The sequence below is a fragment of the Lepisosteus platostomus genome, chromosome 4, assembly GCF_059453375.1.
Source record: "Lepisosteus platostomus isolate fLepPlt1 chromosome 4, fLepPlt1.hap1, whole genome shotgun sequence".
Lineage (NCBI taxonomy): Eukaryota > Metazoa > Chordata > Actinopteri > Semionotiformes > Lepisosteidae > Lepisosteus > Lepisosteus platostomus.
The window spans coordinates 43,703,656-43,731,034 of NC_142614.1; the positions used below are offsets into that span (position 1 = coordinate 43,703,656).

The 27,379-nt window shown below is 40.0% G+C and overlaps 2 protein-coding genes across 6 annotated transcripts in view; one reads left to right on the forward strand and one right to left on the reverse strand.

Moving 5' to 3' along the window:
• eef2l2 (eukaryotic translation elongation factor 2, like 2) lies at positions 1–16,815 on the reverse strand. Its single transcript, XM_088629545.1, has 15 exons — positions 16,542–16,815; positions 13,770–13,984; positions 12,355–12,536; positions 9,666–9,877; positions 9,344–9,525; positions 8,971–9,076; positions 8,450–8,563; positions 7,757–7,895; positions 6,059–6,254; positions 5,059–5,317; positions 3,450–3,557; positions 2,781–3,134; positions 1,336–1,518; positions 528–660; positions 1–348 (listed from the first exon to the last, which is right to left on the reverse strand). Exons 1-15 carry the CDS (start codon positions 16,542–16,544, stop codon positions 155–157), a joined length of 2,580 nt encoding a protein of 859 aa, XP_088485671.1. The 5' UTR covers positions 16,545–16,815; the 3' UTR covers positions 1–154.
• Positions 16,024–27,379, forward strand: part of fancg (FA complementation group G) — a 24,609-nt gene continuing 13,253 nt past the window's right edge. For 3 of the 5 annotated variants that reach the window (XM_088629546.1, XM_088629547.1, XM_088629548.1), the window contains exons 1-7: positions 16,024–16,163; positions 17,973–18,135; positions 19,868–19,952; positions 20,283–20,373; positions 20,483–20,614; positions 21,325–21,518; positions 25,788–25,932. In XM_088629546.1, coding sequence (XP_088485672.1) covers positions 16,127–16,163; positions 17,973–18,135; positions 19,868–19,952; positions 20,283–20,373; positions 20,483–20,614; positions 21,325–21,518; positions 25,788–25,932 — 847 coding nt within the window. In that variant the 5' untranslated portion in view covers positions 16,024–16,126. The remainder of the gene's footprint in view (positions 16,164–17,972; positions 18,136–19,867; positions 19,953–20,282; positions 20,374–20,482; positions 20,615–21,324; positions 21,519–25,787; positions 25,933–27,379) is intronic. The other 2 variants (XM_088629550.1, XM_088629549.1) reach the window with 2 other exon arrangements.

Below are 27,379 nucleotides of genomic sequence, written 5' to 3' on the forward strand. Positions count from 1 at the left end.
TTACACTTTTATTTCATAGTTTTAATGTGGTTTCAAAACACTAGTTTTAACAAAGCTGTAGCCTTAATGATTTTATTGAAATGCGTTGTTACTCTGCAGTGTATATTCTTCTGAGATGGGGTCATGGCCTAAAACACAGAAGCATCGTGATGGATTAAAGTTTATCAAGGAAGTTGTCCAGAGCAGGGATTCCCTCTTTCAGGCCTTTGCGCTTGCGGGTTTCTGCCACAACCTGACTTGGACGGCTGTTGTCATCAAAGGGGTCCCCTGGGAGGATCTGCCAGTGGTCAAAGATGCACTGCGGGAAGGCCTGGCCACCAGTATTGGACCTCAGGTCTGCTGTAAAACCTGTTTTATACAAACAGTTACTTTTTCATTCTCATACTGCATTGGTTAGCTCTATTTTGTAAACATACATCGAAATGCTAAAAAGGTTTTAAATGGTATATTAAAGACTTCAGTTTCTGTTAAGTGAAACATTTTCAGTGTGCAAATTCTGAACTATTGCCAAAGAAGATGCCACTTACCGAACGATTCGTTTACAGGAAGGTAAGCTTTAACGACAAATATTGGTGTTCCTGCAACTTGAGACTCTTCAAATACATGACCTCTTTTTCTGTTTAGGACACCATAGATGCCGCCCACTACGTGCTCTGGACACTAGAAATGAGGTAAAAAATATTGCATTAAGTCATTGCTTGTTCTGTTCCATACATGGTTCATATTACATGGAGTTTATTAAGCCAGTAATTTAGATTACATCCTGCCTCTTCCTTTTGGAGCTCTGTAAGTGCTAGTGCACACAAGAAAGAATAAAGTTTAATATGCATCACAAAACTACAGTATACTATTTCATAAAGCACTCATGGGGCATTCTTCAGAAAAGTATGAGCTCTCTGGTTCAAGGTATTTATTTTCAGAGCAAACGAAAGTCCATGTTCACCTAACATATGTATATACATACAACAGACTTTTAAGACTTCCATACACATGAATCGTACAAGTGAAGCTGGCTGTTTTTCATTGAAAAGAACAAGTTTTTTGTTGCTACCCTGTCAATTTTGAACCATAGCTGCAGCTCTTCATTTTGTGAGCCCAAATGCATGGCATTCACGCTACCAACTGTGTGACATGAGATGTCCACATTGTTGCTGAACTGTCTGCTTAAGCTTTTTCAAATAAGCTGTCTCTAAAAGAAAACAACGTCTTTCAATCTTGCCATATTTAAATGTCATCTCTGATGTGTGATGAACTCTGTGTGATGTTACCTGAAAAAAAACCTGGCTCCCTGAAAACAAAGTCTTGGACAAAAGGCCACAAGTGTAGTCCGGTTACCTGGATTTCCACCAGGTAGATGGGCTCCATCATCCTGGGCTGTGCTGTCAGTACTGAGGCGTACAGGACTCTGCGGGCTGTGGGGATGATCTGGCCCCCTCCGCGGTGAATGGCGTCAGCATGGAGAGTGACATCATGGATGTCAAAGCGTACAGCACGCATGTTCTCCTCGCAGAGGGCACCCTGCAGGACAGCAGCGCCAAGACTTTTACACCCCTCCCAAGACACAGCTCTGTTTAATACACATTTTAAAAAAGCAGATCATGAAGATATTTTTATATAAGGAATGTGATTTTTTTATTACCATTACTTTTCTTTCATTTGGAAAAAGAGACTGGGTTTGCCTGATGGATATCCACCTTCTGCGTCAGGTTTTGCAGGATACTAATTTACCTTGCTCTGGAGTTAGTATCAGGTCCGTTTTATTGACATTGTACCTTTCTTTCCCAAGTAGATTATTTTTTAGCACATTTATAAAGAAAATGTAGTCCACAATTATATTGACTTGTAAGCTGTATCTTTGTTAAAAGATAGACAGACAGACAGGTTGTTAACAGGGAAAAGCAGCAGTTGGTTAAGTCTGAAAAGGAACACCTGGACCACGCTGGGAACTTGAGTGGTCCTTGGGGGTTTTGCTGGTTTAGCAGCCTCCAGGGCCTGAAAACACAAACACCCCTGACTCGCCAAGAATCACTTGAGAGGAGCTGCTTAGCGACTGGGGAACTTGGCCCGCGGGGGACAGAAAAGGAAGATAAAAGAACCCCCGACTCAAAGAGTCATTTTGAGAGGCTCTGTCCTAGTGGTGGAAAATGAAGAGAAAGAATTTTCTCGACTCACTGAGAGCCACTGTGGGAGGCCTCATGAGTGGGCTTGGCCCTCAGGGGACTGAGGAGAGAAAAATTCGAAAGTTTGCCACCTCACGACTCGCCCTGTGAGAACCTCCCCAGAAGGGCTCTGTCAACCAGAGGTCAGGGAAATGAGCTTCACTTACCCCCCCAGAGGGAACCTTAATGCAAAGGCAACACGAAAAGAAAGGAGGAGGAGGAGGGAGGTGCAGGGAACTCAGAACTTTAAATGCGAGTGTCAGTGTGGATAGGGATTAAATTGGAAGACAGGAACTGAATAATAGAGGAAGAGCAGAAGTGCCCCTCCTCCACTTCTTCACACACAGCACAAGAGGACCAGCAGATATGTTTCTCCAGCAAGTCACGTCAAAACCATTTATTGGTAGAACCAGGCTAACACCAGTCCTACCCTCATGCTAATCTACCATTTATCTACCAGGAAGTCACATTTACAGTCAGCTCTCCACATGACCCTGATTAAAACGAGCAACATCTGTGGCCAAAGGCTCAAACTGTGTGCTGAGTAACCGCCGTTACTGTTGAGCCACTTGGGAAGCTCCTGTCACCATTAACATTAAACAGAAATTCATTAATACACACCTCCTTGGTTGCCCACTGAAAACCAGCAACAACGCTGTCCTTGATTTCATTCAGGTACTGCACTCCTTTGGTTACGTCCACCAGGATGTTGGGCCCAGTGCCATCAGGTCCAAAGCACCAGATCTTGCGGGCTTCAGCTACATCCCACTCGTACTTCTCTGCCAGGTAGCGGGCTCGTTGTTTCAGCTCCTGCCGCGCAGTCACATCCCCCTTGTCAACATCCTCAGCCAACCCATCTGGGAAGGGCCGAGCTTTCATGTAGAGACGGTTGTGCTTGTTGGGAGACTTGGACAGGCAGACTTGACTGGACTCATCGCTGACTGTTTCGCGATAAGACACCACAGGGTCAGATTTCTGTTAAGACATGAAAGATTTAAGTATAACACGTTTGATTACTACAGGAGAACCACAATAACATAAAACATTTATCAGCACTTAATAGTACATCACCTTCATCACATACCAACACCTAAATAAGCAGTATAGGATGTTTCTTATAGAAGCTTTTGTGGGAAAGCTTTCCTCCTGTGATATGTCTTCTGCCTCAGTATAATTTGACGAATTAGGTAAATAAGCCTCTGAAGAGCTATAGCCTGTACCTCCTAATCATCAACAGATAATTGACTTTTGTAAGACACACAGATACTATGCCTGCACCACAGTCCTCACCTTAATGGGAATGCAGGCATGATCTTCCTCTAAGTCTTTAAGGCAAATTTCCAAGTGCAGCTCCCCAGCTCCAGCTACAATGTGCTCCCCAGACTCTTCAATTATACACTGTCAAAGTAAGGAAAGGGATTTCAAAGAAGAGAAAAGAAGACTTTGACCTAGCAAAAGGAATAATATACTCAGGTGTACAAAGACATCTCAATATTTAGTCATGGTTAGCTCAAACTTACATCAGCTATGAGAATGTGTGTAACTGGTTATTATTTGTTAAAAAAATGAATGAACTGAATGAATCATTTTCAGTTTTCCAGACAGTCATGTATCAAATATATGAAGGGGTTGTTGATACTTGTTCATATTCAAATAATTCTACTGATTAAAAGTGAAGCCTTGGTGAAACATTTTAACTGGTGGTTTTAACAGCTAGGAGCCTCATGTTTAATTTCAAGGCAGTGATTCACCATGAAAACAGCCGTTTAAAAGCCTTTTATTAAAAAAATATATATAAAGAAAGCAGTTCTATAGTTCACTACAGCTCCCAGCTGCAATACTACAAAATGTAACCATTGGACAGAAAAATAATAAAATTTAAATTAGTTATGAACAAAGGTCTAAAATTAAAAAAGCCTTGAATGTTAGAATTATTAATTTACTATGAATTATTGAAATTCAGTGTAATCTGTGTTTCCTGTAAGATTTGCTTTTTCTTTCGAAGTTCTAAGATTAAGTTCTAACAGTTTTCTTTACCAGCCAAAATAACCAGATTTATAAAATAATCTTCACACATATAGTATGCAAGTGTAGGAACAACTGTTTATGATTTATTTTACAGTCTTAAGGGAAACTCCCACACTGACAAGAAATAGGAACTGAACCTTTTTAGTAATGAACAGAGAAGGGGAAGAGATCCAATATAAATCATCAAATGCACTAACAAAGTCAACTGGGCATTAAAGAACAAAAGCAACTTCTTTACGCAAAAGATTATGGGAGAAAGGAGCAAGCTACCCAGCCATGTTCTTGAAACTAAAGTAGCAAACCACCAAAGGGTTCGTTCTTACTTTCGACATGTTCAGCTTCTTTTAAAATGCTGTTTTAATTTCATTTTTTATATTAATTAAATGATAATTAAATACAGAAACATATTTATATATGTATAAACATACATATTTACATATTACATCTGTAAATATGTAATTTTATGTCTACAATTTATACATATTACATACATTTTTGTGTACATGCATGTGGTGTACATGGGGTGGCTCTGTGGCTAAGATCTGCGCCTGTGGCTGGAACATTGCCGGTTCATATCTCGTGGCTGGAAGAAGAATCCTACTATGTTGTGCCCCTGAGAAAGGCTCTTAACTGCAGCTGCTCCAGGGGCCCTGTATAATGACCCTGCGCTCTGACCCCAAGCTTCTATCCCTGTCTTTGTGTCTCATGGAGAGCAAGTTGGGGTATGTGAAAAGACAAATTCCTAATCTAAGAAATTGTATATGGCTAATAAAAGATCTGATCTTATCTTATAATTAACATATTTGTAAATATATTAAATAGATTATAATTTTATATGTTTTTTTTGTCTCGTAATGGCCATGTAAAATACCTGAACCATGGGATCAGACTTGGCAAGACGTTTGAGGCCCTCCACCAGTTTGGGCAGGTCGGCCGGGTTCTTGGCCTCCACAGCGACACGCACCACGGGGCTGACACTGAACTTCATCACACGCATGTTGTGAGCGTGCTCAAAAGTGGAGATGGTGCCAGTCTTCACCAGGAACTGGTCGACCCCCACCAGGCCCACAATGTTCCCACAGGGCACATCCTCAATGGGCTCCACATAGCGCCCCATCATCAGGATTGTTCTGTGCCCAGGACAAAGTTAAACTTCATTTTGTTACAATTAACTGTTGTTTTGCTTTTAAGGGCTTCATTGTGGTCTTGAGTTTGTTCCAGCTTCAAGAGCTAATTTATAATGTTATATACAGTATAGAAGAAAGAAAATAATCACCATTTACAAGTTGAATGTTTTAACTAAAGTTCCATGTTTGGCAGTAATAAAGTTCTGGGATACATATTTGTTCTTGTGCTGTTTAAATATGTGCTGCTCAGTGTCATTAGTTGTGGAGATGCCAAATATAAATGTCACTGTTAAGAATTAAATTTTGGATCTAAATGAAAATAAATGTGTGGTGCATTGGCACAGTGATTAGCATTGCTGCCTTGCAGCACGGGCCCTGGGTTGAATTCTTGGGGTGCTATCTGTGTAGAGTTTGTATGTTCTCCCTGTGTTCAGATGGGTTTCCTTCCACAGTACAAAGACATACTGGTAAGTAATTGGCTTCTGTACACTAGACCCTCGAATGATTTTGTGTGTTTGTGCCTGTGTGTGCCCTGCGGTGGACTGGCGTCCCATCCAGGGTTTATAGAAAAATGGATGGATGAATACATGGCTGGATAACAATAAATTTAAAAAATCAATCATGGGCAAAATTACCAGTCAAATATCCATCCATTTTTAAAACTGCTTTTAAAAGATTTTTTAAAAGTGAAAAGGGCTAGAACTTCAATTAATTAATTATTTGCACAGAAAAAAAATTGCTCACCTTTGGATAGGTTTTATATACAGATCTTCCTTTTTGCCAGGTGTGTAGTTTGGACCCATGAGGCGCACCTTCTGGCCAGTGGCCACCACACCAGAGAAGACCCGACCAAAGGCGTAAAAACGGCCTTTGTCAGTGGTGGGTACCATCTTGGAGATGTACATCATTAGAGGAGACTTTGGATCACAGTTCTTGATACCTGAACAAAAACATTAGGGTTGATCTTTAGACTAGATCTACAAATATTCATCTTCATAATGACAGCAATCATTAAGCCCAAGAGAGCACCATGCGGTGTCTTTACTAAGATAAATAAACAGCATTTTCAACTAACATGGCAGTCTAGCGTTGTTGACATTAAATGTTTGCTGTTCAAACTCTCTAGGTAGCAACATTAAAGTATTAAATATAGAAATCATTTATGCACGCAAAACTGATCTGGCAGAGTCAGCTATAATAAGCATGTATTTTTAGCCCTCAGTAATGAGCACTATTAATGTCACACTACAAACATTCAGATTCCATGTGCCAATTCTTTTTCTTTACTTCCCATATTCATACCTAAGATGTTATGAATAAAAACTGCTGGTTTTATGTTTGTCTACGTAAAATGGAGTCAAGACATTCAACAATGAGCTATTCAGTTCCTAATACATCATTCTGTACTTTTCTGCAAGCAAGGGGAGGGCACCTAAATCCTGTGAAGTATATTATAAATAACTGTCACAAAAGGCTGCGTTTTTAATTGAGAACTTTTGACATACGGTATATGGATTTGTACCACAAAAAAAGATGTTGATTTTAATATCAGTTTTCTTCTAAGTAGAACACTACCCTGAAGATAAAGTATATTAAAGATAAAAATAGTGATCATCTGGTAACATCTTCAGTCCAGGCTAGAGCATGAGTCCCGTTGCCTGATTCAAATCCAGGCAGTGTGTCCCATGGCAGGGAATGAAACTGGACCAGCAAAGCAGGACTAAGCAGGACTACTATAAGTCAGTTACAGTGGTCTTTAGTTTATCAGTGCAAAAGTACTCCCTAATATCAGTTAAGCTTTTGCTTATGTTCTCTGATGGATGGCACCTCACAAGCAAAGAAGGAAGAGTGTTTTAAGATCCCCTAGGCCAATGTGGGAGAGCACTGGAGAAGAGTGAGTTTTGTGAATATGTAACAGGCCTCATTTGAGCATATAGCCTGCAAAAATCTAAGCATCAGTGTTCCCTCTGTATATAGTTATTGTTAAGAGGAATGCGTTTCCCCTAGCCCCATTTATATTATCATACATACCAAATATCATGGTTTCTTAGTTCAGTCTATACAATACATTTAATTGAATAAGATATCCTAATAAACAGAACGTGTGTAAGCAATATTTATATATGTTTATCCAACATACAGTACTTCTTGCTTTTAAATAACATCATAACCCTAAAGAACATGTCTTTTAAGACAGATATACTGTATAAGCTTTTTCCATTGGTCAAAGTTAGCTTGTCCCACTCAAGAGTCCACTTGAAGGGCAAAAAAGTTTTTTTTTGGCTGCTAACTTGAACTCTATATATACAAAAAGTGCTTGAACCTTCCAGTGTTGTGAAACAATGACAGATAATTAATATGCATTTCCATGATTCATAGCAGCTGCTTGCTAGCACCCTGAGTGTAAGTGCTTCTGCATTTGCATGGGCTATATTTACTCACCCATGGCAGCCTCATCATCAGGGGGGCCCTCATACAGCAGGTCACAGCGGTACTTCTGAGCTGTCACTGGGGAGGGCAGGTGAATGGTGATCATCTGGAGCAGGGCATCTCCAGCAGGCAGCCAGCGCCGCATCACTGCCTGAACAGCAAAGCAGGCAAATGGCATGGCACAGTTAGTGTCTCAGAAAGAACATGAGGTGGTATTGATTACCTGAACCCTGGATAACAATTCTGAATAACATTCATCCATGTCTTCCAATTCACAGGGGTCACAGGGGAGCTGAAGCCTATCCCGGCAAGCGATGGTTTATGACAGGACACCCTGGACGGGATGCCAGTCCAGCAAAGGCACATACAGACAGACTCACACCTAGGGTGTGGGCTTGAGTGAATTTTCCCTGAGACTGATTAACCTGGGACGAAACCCACGCGAACATGGGGAAACTTACAAACTCGACACAGATAGCATCCCAGGCCTGAACCCAGGACCCCGCACTTTGAAGCAACAATCCTAACCACCAGGCCACCGTGCAGCCCATAACAACACCAAAACAAAACAATAACACAGTGCTGACTCAATGCTTTAAGGAGAAGCATTCAAAGTATAGACTACTACCAATAATAATTCAACCAAAATCTGACAGTATTTTGGAATACTTAATATATCATTAAAGATTAAACAAAGATAGATACCTTCAGCAATGGTTTACCCTCCTTTTCTTTGTCTTCTGAATCCAACTTGATATCCAATTTCTCAATCATCTTTGTTGTTTCTTCTTTCTTGAAGTTCATGATGGCATCAAAGACCTGTATGTTATTAAAGAAAACTAATATTAAAAAAAATAAAGGAACTTTCTGTTACTGCTTAAAACTAATTTATATTAATATGTGCAAACAAACAGAGTGCTGCACGTAAAAAAAAAACACATTTTAACACATTTCATCTTTAAGGAGTTTTCACTCATACTGTATGTTTTGAACTCTCAGCCTAACCAGGGTAATTAAGAAATGCTAGCAATATCTGATAATTAAATACTGTATAAAAATAATTATTAGAAATATTACACTATTAAAAACAATAATAAACTTAATACAAGCCCATCATGTCCATAGCTATTTTCCACTTTTTTAAACTTTCTTTCTCACAGCGTCCTTAAGCAGATTCATGAAGCTGTACAGCATGGGGACAGGGGATAAAAAAAAGTCCTAAGTACCTTGAAGATGGGATCTAAGACAAGCTGGCAGAAAGTGCGAGGCAGTTTCTTTCCTTCAGCATTGGTGGCTGTCTTGCTAAATTTACCTGCTGCAGGATCAAAGTATCTGGAACAAGGAACATCAATTAATGACGAGTGATATTCAATTATTTAATTGCAGCTGTATTTGGAGTCCAAGATGCCCAAGATTTCTGTTTTTTTCATAAGAAAACACAAAGTGTCTAACCAACATTTTCACAGCAAAAGAGAAATTCTTTGCAGGCACACAATGAGGTAATACAGTATAATCTAGACCTCCTCCTTCAGAATTATTACACAGAACTGAACTTGCTTTGTTATCTGGTCTTTAATCACGGATGGTAAAGACACTCACTTTTCTCCCCAGAGCTTCTTCATCATGTCCTCCACTTTCTTGGCCCGCTCGTTAGGGGGCAGCTGTGCCTTCTCACCTTTAGCGGTGAATTTGGCAACATACATCTCAGCAAACTGCTTCAGGGTAAAGGCCCAGCCGTGAAGTCCTGATCCAAAACCAACTGTGCCAATGACTGGATCCACCTAAATTTCACACAGAACCAATAAAAACACATGACTGGTCTCAAAGTCGCCAAGATTCCACTGCCTGAATGGTAACAGTGGATGATCTGACATTCTTGTTAAACACAGTATCCTTCTGTAAGTGCTTGGCTTTCATTTACCATGATGTTGCCCATGGGCCCACTCTCCCCCTCTCCGTACGTGGAGATGATGACGTTGACGTTCTCCACAATGCGCTGGAAGGTCAGGTAGAGCTCGTCGGGTTCCAGCTGCAGCTCTAGCAGGGCACGGTCCATCTTGTTCATCATCAGCACGGGCTTGATCCGCTCGGCAATGGCCTGCCGCAGCACCGTCTCCGTTTGCACGCACACACCTGTGCAACACATCGTCCTTCAGCTCACCCTTCACTCTACTTCAGGCCTGGTCCCAACAGGCCATCCCCCATGCACAGAACAACTACAGTGGGTTTTTTGCTGGATGACCTTTAGAATCCAAAATTTATCTCTAATGAAGATAATCTGTGGGCAGCACGGGGGCGCAGTGCTTAATATTGCTGCCTCGTGGTGCTGGGGCCCTGGGTTCAATTTCAGACCTGGGCTGCTACTAATGTGGAGATTGTACGTTCTCTTCCGTTTGCATCCAAAAACCAACAACATACTGGTAGGTTAATTGGCCTCTGGGAAATTTGGCCCTAGGTGTCTATGGATGTGTCTGCCCTACAGTAGACTGGCGTCGTGTCCAGGGTGTAGCCCGCCTCGCACCTGTTGCTTGCCAAGAAAGGATCCCCCACAACCCTGAATTGGAAGAAGGGGTTAAAAAATGGATGGATGGAAAATAATCTGTTATTTATCTCTCATTCAAAAGTATTTTCTCTGTACGCGTACTGTAAGTGGATATATTCTGTACGTACAAAATCTGTCCAGTTATTGTTAAAGATGGCGGTGAGCTAGAGCCAAGACCAAGAGAAAAAGGACATATAGGGAGGACAATTTAGAGACATCAGCTAATAAGGAATGTCTTCAGACTGTGGGAAGAAATTGTAGCATCAATCAAAAACCTCAGGAAGAACGTGTGTACCTGTAATTGAACCCAGGACACAGTAGCCATAGGGCAGCAGTGCCCTAGGTCAAGCCACCATGCCACCCTTGTACAAAATATCATCCAAAAAAAAATGTAAAATAGGGAAACATATGAGTCATGTAGGATTTTCTGAAATGCTGGGCTTTTTGTTTTCCTTGGTTGAATCTGAATGACTAGCTACACGATGTGCATGTTTATTAGCAGAAGCAGAAGGTTTGAACTTCTAACAAGAGGAATATCAAATTAATTAAGTTTGTTATTATTAAATATAATAACATTGATACTTCATATTGTTAAATATAATAACTTTGATATTTAATATTTTAAATATTACATTACATACAGTATATCACCCTGCCAGCAGTCATATCACCCTGCAACTCACAACTGGCAACCCACTGAAGCTAAGCAGGTGTGAGCCTGGTCAGTACCTGGATGGGAGACCTCCTGGGAAAAACTAAGGTTGCTGCTGGAAGAGGCGTTAGTGGGGCCAGCAGGGGGTGCTCACCCTGCGGCTCATGTGGGTCCTAATGCCCCAGTGTAGTGACGGGGACACTATACTGTAAACAGGCGCCGTCCTTCGGATGAGACGTAAAACCGAGGTCCTGACTCTCTGTGGTCATTAAAAATCCCAGGGTGTTTCTCGAAAAGAGTAGGGGTGTAACCCCGGCATCCTGGCCAAATTTCCCCATCGGCTGTTATCAATCATGGCCTCCTAACAATCCCCCTCTGTGAATTGGCTTCATTACTCTGCTCTCCTCCCCACTGATAGCTGATGTGTGGTGAGCGTTCTGGCGCACTATGGCTGCCGTCGCATCATCCAGGTGGATGCTGCACATTGGTGGTGGTGGAGGGGAGTCCCCATTACCTGTAAAGCGCTTTGAGTGGAGTGTCCAGAAAAAGCGCTATATAAGTGTAAGCAATTATTATTATTAATTATTATTAGTATAACAATATGCTGTGCAAAAAACACTACAAAGCTGCACTAAAAACAAAATTAAATGGACTCTTATGAAATAAGTATTGAGTAGTAGACATTATACTCCATCACCTGTAGTACAGGCAAATACTTTCTATATCAAGGAAATCTTATAAAAAATCCAATGTTGCCTTACTATGGTAAACACAATTAAATACCATGTGATCCATACTTCCCTTAGCTAAGCCACTTATATATTAAATAGGATTCAGCAGGTGTCATTAAACCATTCCATGGATAATGTTTAATTTTGTAAAAGAAAACCACCTCAAATATTTTGAGAATCATTAAAATTCCATCTAATTAGTATTGGAAACAATAGCATTTGTGGTGTTTTTGATGGTTCTCAATATATTTTAAGAAGGCATTAAAAGATTTAATATTAATATTAATGAGTTTCTTACAAAAGTCCAAATTTTAGCTATAAATGACAGTGAATCAGTCCACCCAGCCATATTCTCAAGTTCCAGTTCTCCACAAAATGATCTCCAGAAACAGTGATACTATTACACATCAAACAAAAATTTGCAAGCCTGGTTTGGGTTCAGAATTCCTAAACATTCAGAGTTACAAAAATGTATTGTGATTTGCAGGAATATTTTAGATAAGTTAACAAGGAAGTAATGAAGTAACTCTACAAGTATTTTCAAATCCTAAACAATATTCAATCAGTTTTGCAAGGACTGACGATGTGTACAAATATTTGTATTTCTTGGCAGGTGCAGTAAAAATGCTTTCCGTGACAACTAGTGAATCTAGAAGATAACATTTTAACTTCAGCAATGCCATACCTGAAACACAATCTACAACTACAAGTGCACCATCAGTGACACGCAGAGCAGCAGTCACTTCGGAGGAGAAATCAACGTGACCAGGAGAGTCAATCAGGTTAATGAGGAAACCAGAGCCATCTTTGCACTGTTTGATGAAGGCCAAGTCATTGTCACTGAGCTCATAGTACAGAGAAATAGCTCTGTAAGGAAGGCAACATATAAAAGAAAGGTTAAGCAAATATAATTACTTGGGTTATAAGGAAAAAAAAGAAGATACTGTATACTACGATGGAAATTTTACAGAAAAGAGTCACAAATCAGAGAAACTACTCTTCCATACACATATTAAAAAATCATATGCCACCTCAGAAACGAAAAGTCTTTTTTGTGAAGAGTTAGCCATGAAGTGACAGCTTTTTGGCAAAAATCTGCCATTAGTATACCAGACCAGGTATACTTTTATCCTAAACATCCTGTGGTCAATTGCCATTGATTTATTAATATTAATACTGCTTGTTTTTTTTATTAATTTAATAGTACTTATTAAAAATAAATTCCCTTATATACTTAGCTTGCTTTGCCAAATGATTATCTATTGGGAAATAAACTATGTTATGGTAGGCAGGCTACTGTAAAATATGTTTTTAATGTGTTTCATTTTTGTTTGCAGTTGCTTAGTGGTTTTTTAGCTTATACATGTGAATTTAACCATGTTTTAAAAGGTTTCTATAAACTGTAAATTACAATGAACAAAAAACTGGCAGTCCTTTAGTTTTTGTTCTTTTCAGCAGCTTTAATTTATGCCTTTTCCTGGACTATTTCTCATCCACAGGGAGTGGCACAATTGAAACACGGTCAGAGAAAACATTACTTTGTCTCTGTGCATTTACAGAAAGAAAGAGGCAGCCGATCTGAGGCTTTTCTAGTTCTCTTCAAACATGGTTGTGGCCGTGGAAGAAAAAGGGTATCAGATTGTCACTAAAACTGATGGACAGATGAGATCATTTGAACCCTTTCACGTTGTATCTGGTACAGTACTTTATTAGCCTGCTGTTTCTCACTTTGTTACCAGTGAATTGCCAATCTATTACCATTTATCTTCAGAATGTAGAATATGTATGTATGAATGAATGTAGAACTCAGAGCAACACTGCACATTATATCAAATTATATCTTGAGGGAAGTAAAGAAGCAAATTACTGATATCTGAATATTAAGATATTTATTGTTAAACTTCTACGGACGCTTTTCCAGTTCTTCAGTAACTGTCACATGAGATATGCTGGACTCAACAGGAGCATACATAACAAAACATTTTGTTTTCTACACAAATTGGTTAAAAAAAATAGAAAATGTAAAAATAAACAAGATCATTATATCTGTCATTGACTTAGAGTAGAAGATTCAGTATTAATTACCTGAAAAATACTTACGTTGACTTGATGGTGATGCATCTTTCCTGTTCATCTTTCCTTGTGTCTGTGAATCTGGTCTCCCCAGCCCTTGCAGAGGCAATAATTCCTGCTTTGCACACTAAAGAGTCTGTCAGGGTTGACTTTCCATGATCTACGTGTGCAATCACGGACATGTTCCTGATGTTGGACTTCTTGTCCATGATTGCCCGGATCTGGTCTACAGTGAAGTTCACCTAACAAGAAAAAAAATATTGGCCTATACATTTGACAAATACTTTATACTGACCCTAATTCAACAGATACCGTTTCAATACACCTCCAGCCATAATAGTTTGTGCACACTTAAACGTGCATTTAATTAAAAATGTAGCTATTGTGCCTCCAAAAAGTTCAATGATAACCAGAATGATCAATTAACATTTTAAAATATCTTACACTTGTTTAATTTAAAGCAAACTTTGTAGAATATGTTTATCCATGTTTAAAAAACATTTGTATTGAGCTCCTTTCTGAATAAGTCAATGTCAATAGTGTGAGTTCATCCCTAGAAATGTCAATTGTTCATTCAGCTTAGACATGCTGTGAATTCTTCTTAATTTTCAAACTAAAATATACATGGTACAATCCCAAAAGGCTAAAATTAAAATTGCCCAATTAACATTTTCAAATAAAGCAGTTACAAATTAAGGTTAAGAATGTCAAGAACAGTGCATGCAATTTACAGCCATTACTACATTCTAAAAAATGATAAGTGAAAAACAGAAAGCTAAATGCGGCAGTTGAGAATGAACAGTCCAACACGAACAAGAAACTGACAGAAATTGAAACTACGTGTATGTGTATTTAAAACCAAGGATAAGAGGCATAGCATATCTTTACCCATAGCTTTGTGGGCATATGGAACAAGCTTCCTAGCTGGATGAGGTTCTTGGATCAATAAGCTTTTAACTACCAAATGGATCAGATGGGCCAAATGCCTCCTCTCTTTCTTATGTTCTTAAGTTAGCAATTTTGCCTGATGGCTCTAGGATCACAAGCTTGATTCAATTCTGAAACACCTTCTGGGTGGAGTTAGCATGTTGACATTTTCTATGAGCAGGTTTTCTCTGATCTCCTCCCACCTCCCACAGAACTGCTGACAAGGTTAACCGCTATCTCTGAATTGTGTGTGTGAGCTTTACAATGGTCTGAAATCCCATCCGGTGTGTAGTCCTTCCACCTTTATTTCCCAGACGGACTCTGGGTTGCTAGTGGGTTGCAAGGAATAAAAGTATCGAAAGACTAACGATTACACTAACTTAAAAAAAGCAATTAACTTGACCAATCTATCATTGTAAATCATGAGTTGACAAGTTTTGATTGGTGCCATATGTTTTGTTTCAATTTAACTCACGAATGATGATGTGCATTTTTTAAACAACACATTCATGTTTGCTTAAATAATTAGATAAATAAAGTTATTAGGAGCAACTTAACAGTCCTTATTTTTGTCTTCTTTTGATGTGTTTATAGCCTCCAGTTAAAGGTACTTTCCAAAATAACCTAATCTGTAATGTTATGCTGTTTACAGCCATTAATGCATCTTTGTTCCCTAACAAGTGAGTTTAATAATAATTTACACTTATCGACTTCATTTTTTAATTATCGGAATTAACGATTATAAAATCGTCGGTTTTCATGTCTTATTAGGGGTGACAGTTAATTCACTCTTAGATGCTCATGAAAAAAAATACATCAAGGATGCTTTAATATTTGAATCACCTTTAATTGAGCTTATTCTATTCATAATTTATTATATTGATTAATTAATAATCGGGCGTCAGTCGTTGCTTATTAATAGGTACCGATTCGGTTCAGATTTTTCATGAATTGCTGTCATATTAGTGTAATGTGTTAAGAACTCTTTGCTTAGTTTACACAAAGCGAGAGGCTGGCCTTGCAGATCTGGTTTAACCTGTGCATAGGGGGGGGGCCTTCCCCGTTTCTTGTGTCTGCCGCATTACCGCCGCCCACACAACACACAGGCTGCACGCAGGCAGCCAGCGCTTTCTATCCAGGAAACCCAGCCTTTCACAACCCAGCGGACCGCAGTGCCAAAATAAAACCCAACGTGAAGCGGCGATTTCACATCGGGATGGTGCGTTTCTACCAAAGTTTGCCATCCCCACTGACGTCTGATATTATGCAAATTAAAGCCAGAGAGGTGAACGCCCAGCGAAGTACAAGTGGGCGGGCTCTCACTATTTATAAACAGGGGGTAACGCTATTCCCATTTCTCTACACCCCTCCCCAGATGGGGATAGGGGAAGCACAAAAAGCGAAAGCCTAAAACATTTGACATTTGATGTTAAAGAACTGAAGGGAGTCGATAGTAAATGGTCATCTTGGAGCAATATGCGCACAACAGAGACTGTGAGTGTGTTTTGATAAACATGATCAAACATGAAAGGTGGACACGCTCAGGCGACTCCATAACACAAGACTACAGTGCTCTCACATTTCCTGAAATATTTTAACCGAGGCGTTTTAATTTGAGATCAGCGTTAAATTGCAAAAGGTGTTTAATTCCGTTACTTCAGACAATACTAATTTTTTATCATGTCAAAAAGTCTAGTATTCGCGTTGTCAGATAAATAACAGGTAGTTTTGATCCATTACGTGATCTGAAATAAACCTCTTCTGCGTCTTTAAAACGGGAGAATAAGTCGATATTACATTCAAAATATGCAGTTACGAAAGAATTCTGATCTATTTCTGGACTGCTCAAACATTTATAAGCAAACGGCTTACCATTTTGGCGAATATCTCCCGAATATCAGGGTCGGCCTCTGCAGATTCCGGACGGGTACCTCTTCCAAGGAGGACTTCAGGGGAAAGAGGCTGACTATGACGTAGGATCTCTGCTTATGGTGCAGCACCCAGTACACGGCAGGTCATATGGACCGAACTGACCCAGGACACACAGCAAGGTGACAAAGCTGGCTTCAGCTGGTCTCCAGGCGAACTGAGGCGCACAAACGGAATGCCAGCGCACACACGGACTGCTGCAGTTCAGGAATCCACGCAGGCTCTGCAGTGTTAGAAAGATTTCGCCTGTCCCTTGTCTTGCAACAGTCCTGTACTTGCGCTGACTTCACTAAGTGGAGCTCTCGAGCATTTCAATCAGTCGAAAGCAGGAGAAGCAGTAATGGAAGCACAATGGATAAAACTCAACTCCATCTTTTGTCTTTAAAAACTGTTACTGTTTTCTGACTATTACACTTTCATTTACACACAACTTCTGAATCTGAAAAGATGGATGTTTTGGATATTATATCATTGTTGAATCGGTACTCTAATCATTGTATCACAGTTTAAATGCAGTACCTGTTAGTGTGTGCCCTTCTATACACTGAAGGCCTAATGTTTTATACCTCCATGATTGTCTTCTCAAGATCAGTTATCAAGATGAGGAATAATACACACACAAAGCAAATATATTGTTTATGAACTGCAGTTGACTTGAGCAATAAAGTTTCTGAGCAGTAAAAACACTAAAGATTTGTTTACAAGCAGAAGCTGTTGTTGATCTAAGAGAACACACATTCAACAAAACAGGTTACATTTTTACTTTGCCTACTGAGATTCGAGTCATAGAAACTGAAATTCAAACTCGAGTTTATCGGCATGAGAAGTCTTGTTTGTTTTTTGATGTTATATAATTGGATGTAAAATTCCAAATAATGAAACCAGAAAATGTTTAATTACATTAACGATTGCCTTGTAGGGATTGGTAGAATTTGTATATACTTCCTTGGTGCATCCATTTCCAGACACTATTAAGGTTCATCATCACTGTTACTTTTTTACATAAACATATAAAAGCATTGTTCTTCATCCAGACCAAGCTGCATAAATATCTACAGTTTTTTATTTATAAGAAATCATGTTTTTATTAATAAGATACTAATACATGTATAAAATACAATTTTTATTGTATCTAAGGCTAATTTATTCTAAATAATTACTTAACTGTAAAAAGCAAGTAATTTAAAGCAGTAGAAGTTCACAAAGCAATATAGGATACGGGATATAGGAATTACAGCAGATACAGTATATGGAGATGGGTGGTTTATGTTACAGGGTGAAAAATGTGTGTGAGGTGGCAGGTGGCAATGACTGTGTTGACCTTGGGTTTGTATATGGTGGCCAGTGTGTTTAGTGTCTGTTTCCTCCCCCTAGATAAAGTCTTCAAGTGCAGACAGCACAGAAGACTTTGGGGAGACACAGACAGTAGCATTTCAGAGAGGAGGGGACTCACACAAAAAGAGGGGGACTCTGTAGTCAGGGGTAGAGGAAGGACTCAGCATTGTCTTCCTCCCCCCAGCCATCTGATGTTGTTCAGGTCAGTCAGGACTGAAGAGGATGCTTAAAACCACCGAAAAACTACACAGTTTCTTCTCTGATACGGAAGGGCAGGCCCTCCGTGAGCTCAGATGAGGCCCGGGCCACTTCACATTGTGAGGCTCCATCATTGTTTGGGAAGAGGGGTAAAAATATTTAAATGTTAAGAATGGCATGGTGGGAAGATTAAGGCAGCCATTTTGAAACTCTTAAAGAATGGTAGATTCAGCACTGAAAGGAGGACGTTTTCTCAAAGTGGACTTTAGTCAAGAATCACAGCATATGGTAAAAGTTCCAAATTTGACTCAAGTCGAGAAACACAGCCAAAGGGCTTAAGTGGAGGACCATGCACCCTTGGCTGAGCTTGGGCCGAATGACCCTGCTGGCCCCTCCTCTCATAGGGCCTGCGGAAGGGAGCACAGCAAGTTAGTGATGGGAGCAGTTGTTGAGAACACTGATACTGGATGGCTCCTTTGGAATATTGGGTTTGGGTAACTGGGGTCCATGGGGCTCATGTGTTTCTGAGAGTGTGTCCCTCTTGGGTATTTTATGTCATGGGTTCAGTGTGCATCAGTCGGCAGTATTGCATGTTGTAATTACTAGAGTACAAAACAGGCAATTATGTAGTCTTGACTGGGTGCACTGGTGGCTCTGGGAGTCCTAGCACTCTTAGAATTGTGGCTATAAGAAAGGAAGCACAGGTTCAGGCACCTGGTACCGAGAGCCAATGGTGCAAAGGTACCATCTGGGAAATCATGACAGAATGCCCTTTAGAGTTCCCCATGAAAAGTTTAAAATCAGTTCCTGTGCTTAGGGGTCACCATCCATGACATTTACAGGTGTGCAAAGGAACAAGTAACGGTTTATTCCATGCTGAAGAGAGAAGAAAAGGAACACAATGATTCAGCAGTGGGGCCTTCTTCAGGTGTCAAGAAACGTTGTTTCTTTTCAGCATGGAATAAACCTTTACTTGTTCCTTTGCAGCCTACGTATGCTGACGCAGCTACCTATTTGAACTTCATTTACAGGTGTGTCTTGACTTAATAAAGCACAGACATTTAAATTATTATTTTATGTATATAGCCACGGATTAATAAACGGTGATAAAATGTGATATGCAATTAAAAAAAAGGAAGTTCGTAATTAACATTCGAGACAATTATAGATATTCTACTACTGAGAGGAAACATTCAACCAGAAAACACATAAATTTGAATCTTGTAACACAATAGCTCGATAAACAATTAAGACGTCATCACTTAAATTATAATTCGTCACTGAAAGCAAAATAGCTGTCCTTGTACCATAACATCCCTCTGCTCTACTGCACTACATGCATTACACTGAAATTTCCCGCCTACACTGGAGGAGCTCTCACATCCGTCTGTCATGTGCGTCATCAGAAATGAGACCAGCTATTGGCTGAAACGCTGTCGCTTCAATCCCAGAAGTCAATCAAAGCTGGCGAGGAAGCGGGATTTACATCTTTGCCCGTGCAAGAGTGTTTAGCTTTGCTCTTCTGTAAATACTGTATCGTCACTTTTAGAGTCGTATTAACCGTGATCATTAATTTACACGAACTGTTTCTTATGTACGTTAAGTCTCAAAGTTTAGTGAATGTAGTCATGCAATATCGTTTGATATATTTTTTCGTGTAAATGCGTGATACCAATATATCACAATGTAAGCCTTAAAAAAGCTCCCATTAAGTTTTGTGTACTTGTCGAAAAAAGAATGGATCAGGAAAATTGCCTTGGTCGACGGGGCTGCTTGGACTTTTGGACAAAGGAGAACAACAGTATTATAACAAAGTGGAAGGTAATTGCACCAACATACTGTAGTTAGCTTAACGAACGTTATAGATCCTTTCAGATTTTTAATTTATATAACATGTATTTACTTTTATACACTGCCACTCTTTCTTTCTGCTGTTTTTCAAGGCATTGTTCGTTTCATAAAAGTTGTACTAAGTGTACGTGTAAGAAGTGCACGTACAGTTCATTGCTTACAAACTTGAAACGACTCAATTCTAAACTTTGGTGTGACCTGCATTATTTTAGATATCTTTACAAGTGCAACCTATTTACTAAATCTCAATTAGCAAGGTACATAAATGTAAGTAAAAACGGTGTTTCTTCCTGCGTACAGTCAGTTGGAAGAGTGCAGAAAGGAAACCATCAAAAAGACCTACTGAAACAGTGCTACTCCGAAATTGGCAAGCTGCTTCAAAAAATACAAGGTAAGATAGCATATTAGTTCTCCCAATGTATAAAAAAAGTAAGACATTGGTTTATTTTATAACACAGAGTAAACTAGTTCACAATGTTCGCTTGTTTGTGTTTGACAAGGGCTACCCTCTGTTGCTGCCACCCTTTCTCTGGAACTGACTGTTCTCTACAACACCTTACTGTTCAGTTTCGACCTGTCAGACCATGGAGGAGCTGGAAGAGGAGAGCTCCTGACTCTGGGTCTAGTCAGAGGTATAACTACGCCATCTACAGGAATTGAAATGTATAGCCTGCCTCATCTGCCTGTGGTCAGAGCTGTTGCATGGACAGCATAATTCTATTTTTCCTGTAACACCTGTTTTATTCAGTGTTTCCAGACCAAGACATTTGTTTAGTGATCTTTTGGAGAACAGTAATGTTGCGGACCCCAGAGAAGCTTATAGGATTTGATCAGACAGCAGAAATGCTACTTTTGTCTTGCCAAGTACTTTTATGAACAGTGAGCCGAAAGTCTACTAGTATTTTGGCAGTGAGAGGTATTGGTAATAGTAATTGGATTTATTGTTATGTTTGTAACCTGATACTTTAAAACCTGTAGGCTTTTCACTATGTATTTTGTGATTTTGAGTGTTTTATGATTTTTGGTGCACGATAATGTGCTGTGTATATGCTTAAGACTGACCTTGTTTAAATCCTATTTACTCTGCCAGATGCAACACCGTTATTATATTACTTTTATTTTAAAATTAGTATACAGTCCAGTGTCAAACAGTAAAGAGTTCTCTATCTAGGACAGCATGTAACCAAGACAACCTCCATTTCAGGCCTCTTTGAGTTTCAATAATGGGAAAGAACTGTGCAGTATGTCGCAGTTGAATTTCAGTGAGTAAATCATCTATAAAGTACTCGTGAGTAGGTGCTGTACTTTAGGAATGAGTCCAATGTGATTTCACTTCGCCTAGCACTGGAAGCCTTGGACAGTGAGCCACAAAGCTCTGACCCCCTGGATCTGTGGCGAGCAGTACTGCAGATCTCCGGCTCTCAGGAAAGGATCGTTTGCTTCCACCAGCTGGCTTGTCTGCAGTGGGCGGAGTGGCTGTCTGCCGGCCAGCTTGAGAAGATCAGGGAACTGGCTGTCTTGCTGGCCGACTCACGGGTGAGCCACTGTCGAATGGCAGAAAGGTTGTTTCTTTTGATCGTATTGCATTAAGAGGAACATTTGTGTGGTCCGGTGAAGTCATTGACTTTAGCCTTGCCGTGCCCCGAAATACTCGGGGAGTCCCTGGGACGCAAATGTGAACCAGGCTTTTCATCTCCATGGGTTTTCCAGTAGGGAATTGAAAATTCACATGAAACAAAATGATCGATCCAGTGGTTGTGATTTAAAAGTGATTTGTTTAAAGTAAAAAGTAGATTTCTGTCAAATGTCCATGAAGTCTGTATTCCCTTTTAGATAGAAGTAAGAGATTTGCTCTGTTTTATGAAATCCACAGGTGTCATCTTAATTTCACCAAACCAAAGTAGGAGAGCTGGTGAAATATCCTGCAAGCAGACTGTTGTCCTTTGCTCTCACAAGAGGGTGTGTGAGTGGGTTAATCCGGTAAAGACAGTAACATTAAAAACATCCTTTAGGCCACCCAAAAAAATCTTTCTTGCTTGTGCTAAGGGAATGGTTTCAGTTAATTAGTCCTGGAAGTTTCTGCTTCCTGCTAAAAGTTTTTTGTTTTGTGAAATCAACTAGTGATCCAAGGAAAAACAAGCTTACTGTACATCTGTAACCTTGACACCCTTGAATTGGCTTCCATCCCTTTTCATCTTGAAGAATTGAGAAGGTCAATAAAACTGTATCAAAAGAAGATGGTTGGATTTCTTTTGGCGTGTTTGCTTTAACCTGCCGTGAGAAATGGCCTTGTTGTCAGTTGTGAGGGTTTTACAGACTTACAGGCAGTTAATGCAGTCATCCTTTATTTTCCAGTTATTAATGTCTGTAGTCTGCTGGCTGGTTTTTGTCACAGGGCTAGTTTAATATAGCCCATTAAAAATCAAATCAAATCAAAGTTTATTTATCAAATGCACAACAATACGGCGTGCAGCAGTAGTTGCTGGCAATGAAATGTCTTTTCTGCGAGCTCACAAGAATCACAAAAATCCCAAATCACAAAATTCATGTTACGTTTCTGAAATTGAATAAAACTCAATATGAGTAGAGTGGCTATGTGTCTATGTGCTATGTGTCCATGGTGTATGCAATATATACAAGTTTTGCAAATATGCTGAATACAGTGAAAACTGTGTGTCCATGTAGCCATTACAGGTAATTTGGAAAGGAGCTCCAGATTGTCTTATTGCCTGGAGGTAGAAGCTGTTCCGTAGTCTGTTGGACTTGGACCGAATGCTTCGGTACCGTTTACTGGACGGTAGCAGGGAAAACAGTTTGTGACTGGGATGACTGGGGTCCTTGAGAATGGACCTGGCCTTCTTCAGACTTCTGGCTGAGTAGATATCCTGGATGTTTGGTAGCTCACAGCCGGTAAAGAGCTGCGCTGACTTCACCACCCTCTGCAATACTTTGCGATCCCGGGCAGAGCAGTTCCCATACCAGGCAGTGATGCAACCAGTCAGGATGCTCTCAGTAGTGCACCTGTAGAAGCTGGCCTGTGACGGCATGCCGAACTTCTTTAGCCTGCGGAGAAAGAATAGGTGCTGCCGTGCTGTTTTGACCACGGTGTTGGTGTGGTGGGTCCAGGTTAAGTCCTCTGTGATGTTAACTCCCAGGAACTTAAAACTGCTGACCCTCTCCACTGCAGTCTCATTGATATAGATAGGTGTGTGATCTCCTCCCTGGTGTTTCCTATAGTGCACAATCATCTCCTTAGTCTTACTGATGTTCAGAGAGAGGTTGTTCTCCTGGCACCATGCTGCCAGGGTTTCAACCTCCTTCCTGTACGCAGACTCTTCACCATCTGTGATCAGGCCGATGACTGTTGTATTGTCCGCAAACTTAATGATGGAGTTTGAGTTATGCCTGGCGACACAATCATGGGTAAATAAGGAGTAGAGGACAGGGCTAAGCACACAGCCTTGGGGGGCTCCAGTGTTTAGAGTCAGGGTAGAGGATATGTTGGTGCCCACCTTCAACACCTGCGGACGTTCCGTCAAGAAGTCCAGGATCCAATTACAGAGGGAGGTGTTCAGTCCCAGGTCCTGGAGCTTGATGACAAGCTTTGAGGGCACTATGGTATTGAATGCTGAGCTGTAATCAACAAACAGCATTCTCACATTATGTTCCTTTCTTATCCAGGTGTGAGAGGGCAGTATGGAGAGCAGTGGCAATAGCATCTTCTGTTGACCTGTTCTGGTGATACGCAAATTGCAGTGGGTCTAGGGTGTCAGGCAGTGAGGAGGTGATGTATGCTCTGACCAACCGCTTGAAGCACTTCATGATAACTGATGTGAGTGCAACAGGGCGGTAGTCATTCAGGCTGCTGACTCTGGGTTTCTTAGGAACAGGGACAATGGTGGTTTTCTTAAAGCAGGAAGGAACTATAGACTGACCTAGAGTGTACAGTGCTTTCATTTTCAATTTCGGTGACATTTACTCCCATCAAAATATCAGGTTTGACCTCCGATTTGCTCGTATATTCAGAAATGCTGGATTATGTACTGTACTTGTGTTGAAATGCATCACATGTGCCCTGTGACTCACTGACAGCCAAAAAGGCCTTAGCGTGCCCGATAGCATGTAAAAGGTCTGTCACCTTTTCGTCGAGTGTGAAGCTTTAGCACTGCTGTCATAGAGGTCAGTCCTACTGTATATGGTCAAAATCAATTTTAATTGTACAAGAATGTTGTTCCAAGAAGGCTAGTACACTCTCGCGTCAGAATTTTCTGCTGACTATCAGGGGTTTGCTGAATGCCCCAAATGGTAGAGTTACTGAGTTTCAGAGTGCTATACAAAATGGGAATCTGTCCTTTCTATATGAGTGATTGCAAACTTAGGTGCAGTGGTGCCATATACTGCATATTAAATACAGTTATTAGTGTCTGCTCTCTGCCAAGCAGAAGTGGAGGAGAATCTAATTGCTAATGTTACATTGTCTTACTGGATTTAATCCAAGGTGTTTATCAAATACAGTTGACAAAACCTTTATCTTTGCCACCCATCCCTGTGATATTTAATCTCCAGGAGATGACAATTTTTAGATCTCTTAATTATTGGCTTCCACCTTGAGTGAACAGAAGGCTCTCATTTCTGTCTTTCTGGACAGTCATGTTTTACATTCAACAAATTTTATGTCCAGTGGCCTCAATTTCCAGGCCTGTTGAATGCATTGAGACACCAGTTTTAAATGCAAATATTCTCATGCTGTTCCTCTGGACAGGACGTCATCGTTTTTTCTTGGCTAGAGTGGTTGGGTGTCACACAAAACTAATGAAGATATTCTCATAGACATTGACAACAAAGACCTGGGGTGTAGAAGTCTGTTTACATGTTGCAGCACAGTGACCTCGTTCTAGAAAATTAATAATTGACTGTGATAGGATCAAGGATGATTGATCCTATTGATTTGGAAGGATAAAGAAATAGCATTGATGTATGGGACAAACTAAATTAATTTAACCTGCAGTTTTCTTTTTTGTCCTTTCTATATGCAGAAAGGTTAATATTATCCAGAAGCCGATTCATTTCTGCAGAGAATTCATGAATAAGTGGCTTATGCTGTTTGCGCCCCATAGTGATTTGTCTGATTCGAGTAGGACTTGCTTGCATCTTTCCTGTTATTTTTGTCATTTGCATTAAAGAACAGCCTGCTTTGCATTATTTGTGCCATTTTACCCAATTATTTCACATGAACCTAAGAATCGACACAACAGGAATAGCAAATAAAAGGATGCTTTTCAAAGTGTTGCTGGCGGTATGTTTCTCCTGTCTCAGCAGTGCTGTCTTTCTCTGAAAGACTATATTCAATGCACCATACGTAGGTTGCTAATGGGGCCTTTACATGGAGATTGCTGACTAGGCAGATAAAGTAAGCACTACCACCACAATGCCCCTATAGGAAAGCATCCCATTACAGCTGCCTGTGAAGAGTCCTCTTCTTTTATTGTATTATGCTTTGGAACTTTGCCTCAGTCTAGCTCATGATTCTGGTTAAGAGTTGCCTGTTTTTAATGATAAATCCACTCTTTGAGACTCACTTTGTTTAATTAATTACTCATTTTATGATAGGCTTCTTTGTTAGATGTCTAAATCACTCTGGGTGGATTGTTTTACCTGGACAGTTGTATAGGTGTGGCAAGAAGAATATATCAATACCCACTTTAAATCAATGTTTTTTTTTTAAGACAGATCCTAAATTGTGGTTCAGTATTGATTTTGAGGAGTTTTCTGCATTTATGTGACAGTTTTTTTTTTCTCTTTCAGACAGAGGCATTTTCACCTCCAGCAGACACGCTGACGGCAGTTAGAAATATAAGCTTGTCAATTGAAGAGAATCCCTCCCTTTCTGTTGCACTGAATGCCGGGGAGTTAAGAGAGCTCCTGTGCATTTGCACTGTGGTCACTCAGGGTTAGTATGACGTCCTGTGGCTGGGACTATAGTCTGGATTTAGAGGAGAAAATTGAAAGGAATATAGAATGGAGATTCCAACATCTAAGGTCTACTTTCTCAGAGCCAGAATGTTTAAGGTCATTTCTTAGTGCTAAGTTTGCCTTTTTAACAGATGAAAGTGATCTTTAAAGTCCCCATAGCAAAGCCTTTTATCTTTTAACTAGCTTTTTGTAAATCACGATATTTGCAAGAAAAACAAATCCAGAAAAATATTATAATCTCAAAATACCTCATGTTGGAAGAGTGTGTCACATTTATTACTGTTCCGGAGAATATGTGCCATTCTTGACCTGGAATGATCTCCTCCAATATGTTGCTATTAATTACATCAAGCCTGTATTGTCTTAGGGTAGCACAGTGGTGCTGTAATTAGCATGGCTGTTATGTAGCGCTGGGGCCCTGGGTTCAATTCGTGGTATGCTATCTGCGCTGAGTTTGTATGTCCTGCGGGTACTCGGGTTTCCTCCCACTGTCCACAAAAACATACTGGTAGGTTAATTGGCTTCTGGAAAAATTGACCCTGGTGTGAGTGTTTGCGTGCTTGTCTGTGTGTCCAGGTTATATCCCGCTACATTCATTGCCTGCCAGAGCCTGTCCTGGCTCCCCCGCGACCCTGAGTTAGATCAGGTGGTTAGAAAATGAATGGATTTTTTTTTTGCTTTAATGTCTGTAGTACTTTTAAAAGGTAAATCACTTAAAACACAAATTACACACAGCACAAGTGCAATTCATTTGTTTCGTCAAACCTACAGTATGTATGTAAAGGTGAACATGAAAAAGTGAATAATTTTATACGTAATCTTAGTTTTTCTGTAAAACTAAAATAATTGAATAATTCTATCTCTTTAATTATGGTGTATCTTAGGTTTAAAGAACTGACGTACGTCAACAATTTTTGTTAAAGAGTACAAAAACATTTTTTTAAAGGAGTGTAGGCTGCAGTAAAGGTTTAAGAACTACTGCCTTAGACTCTAAGTGAAATTTACCATGCAGTAGACCAATAGATACCATCAAATTAGCAAAATGCGTGAGGGTTAACCTCAAACTAAGCAGCCTCAACCAGACTTTCATGGGTTTCTGGTTGGGGCTATTTAGATAAGTAGATGAGTTTAATATCTCCCCCCAAGCTATGAGTAGTGCGTAAAACCTCTGCTCTTGGTGACTGTGTATTAATTGTGTCTAGTTGTGACAAATAAAAAGATTAAGGGCCTTTGATGTATGAACGTGGCCATACTGAGTGGCAGAGTTTTCCCAAGAGTCAGATTTGCTTATTTTTAAAGCTTTAGTCTTTTTTAAGAAATAGTCCCTTGAAAGGTGCCTGGTTGACATAAATAGAGTAAGGTTTCACAGATGCACAGAAGGGTTTTAAAACCAGTGACATATTTGCAGTAAGCCATTGCTGCAC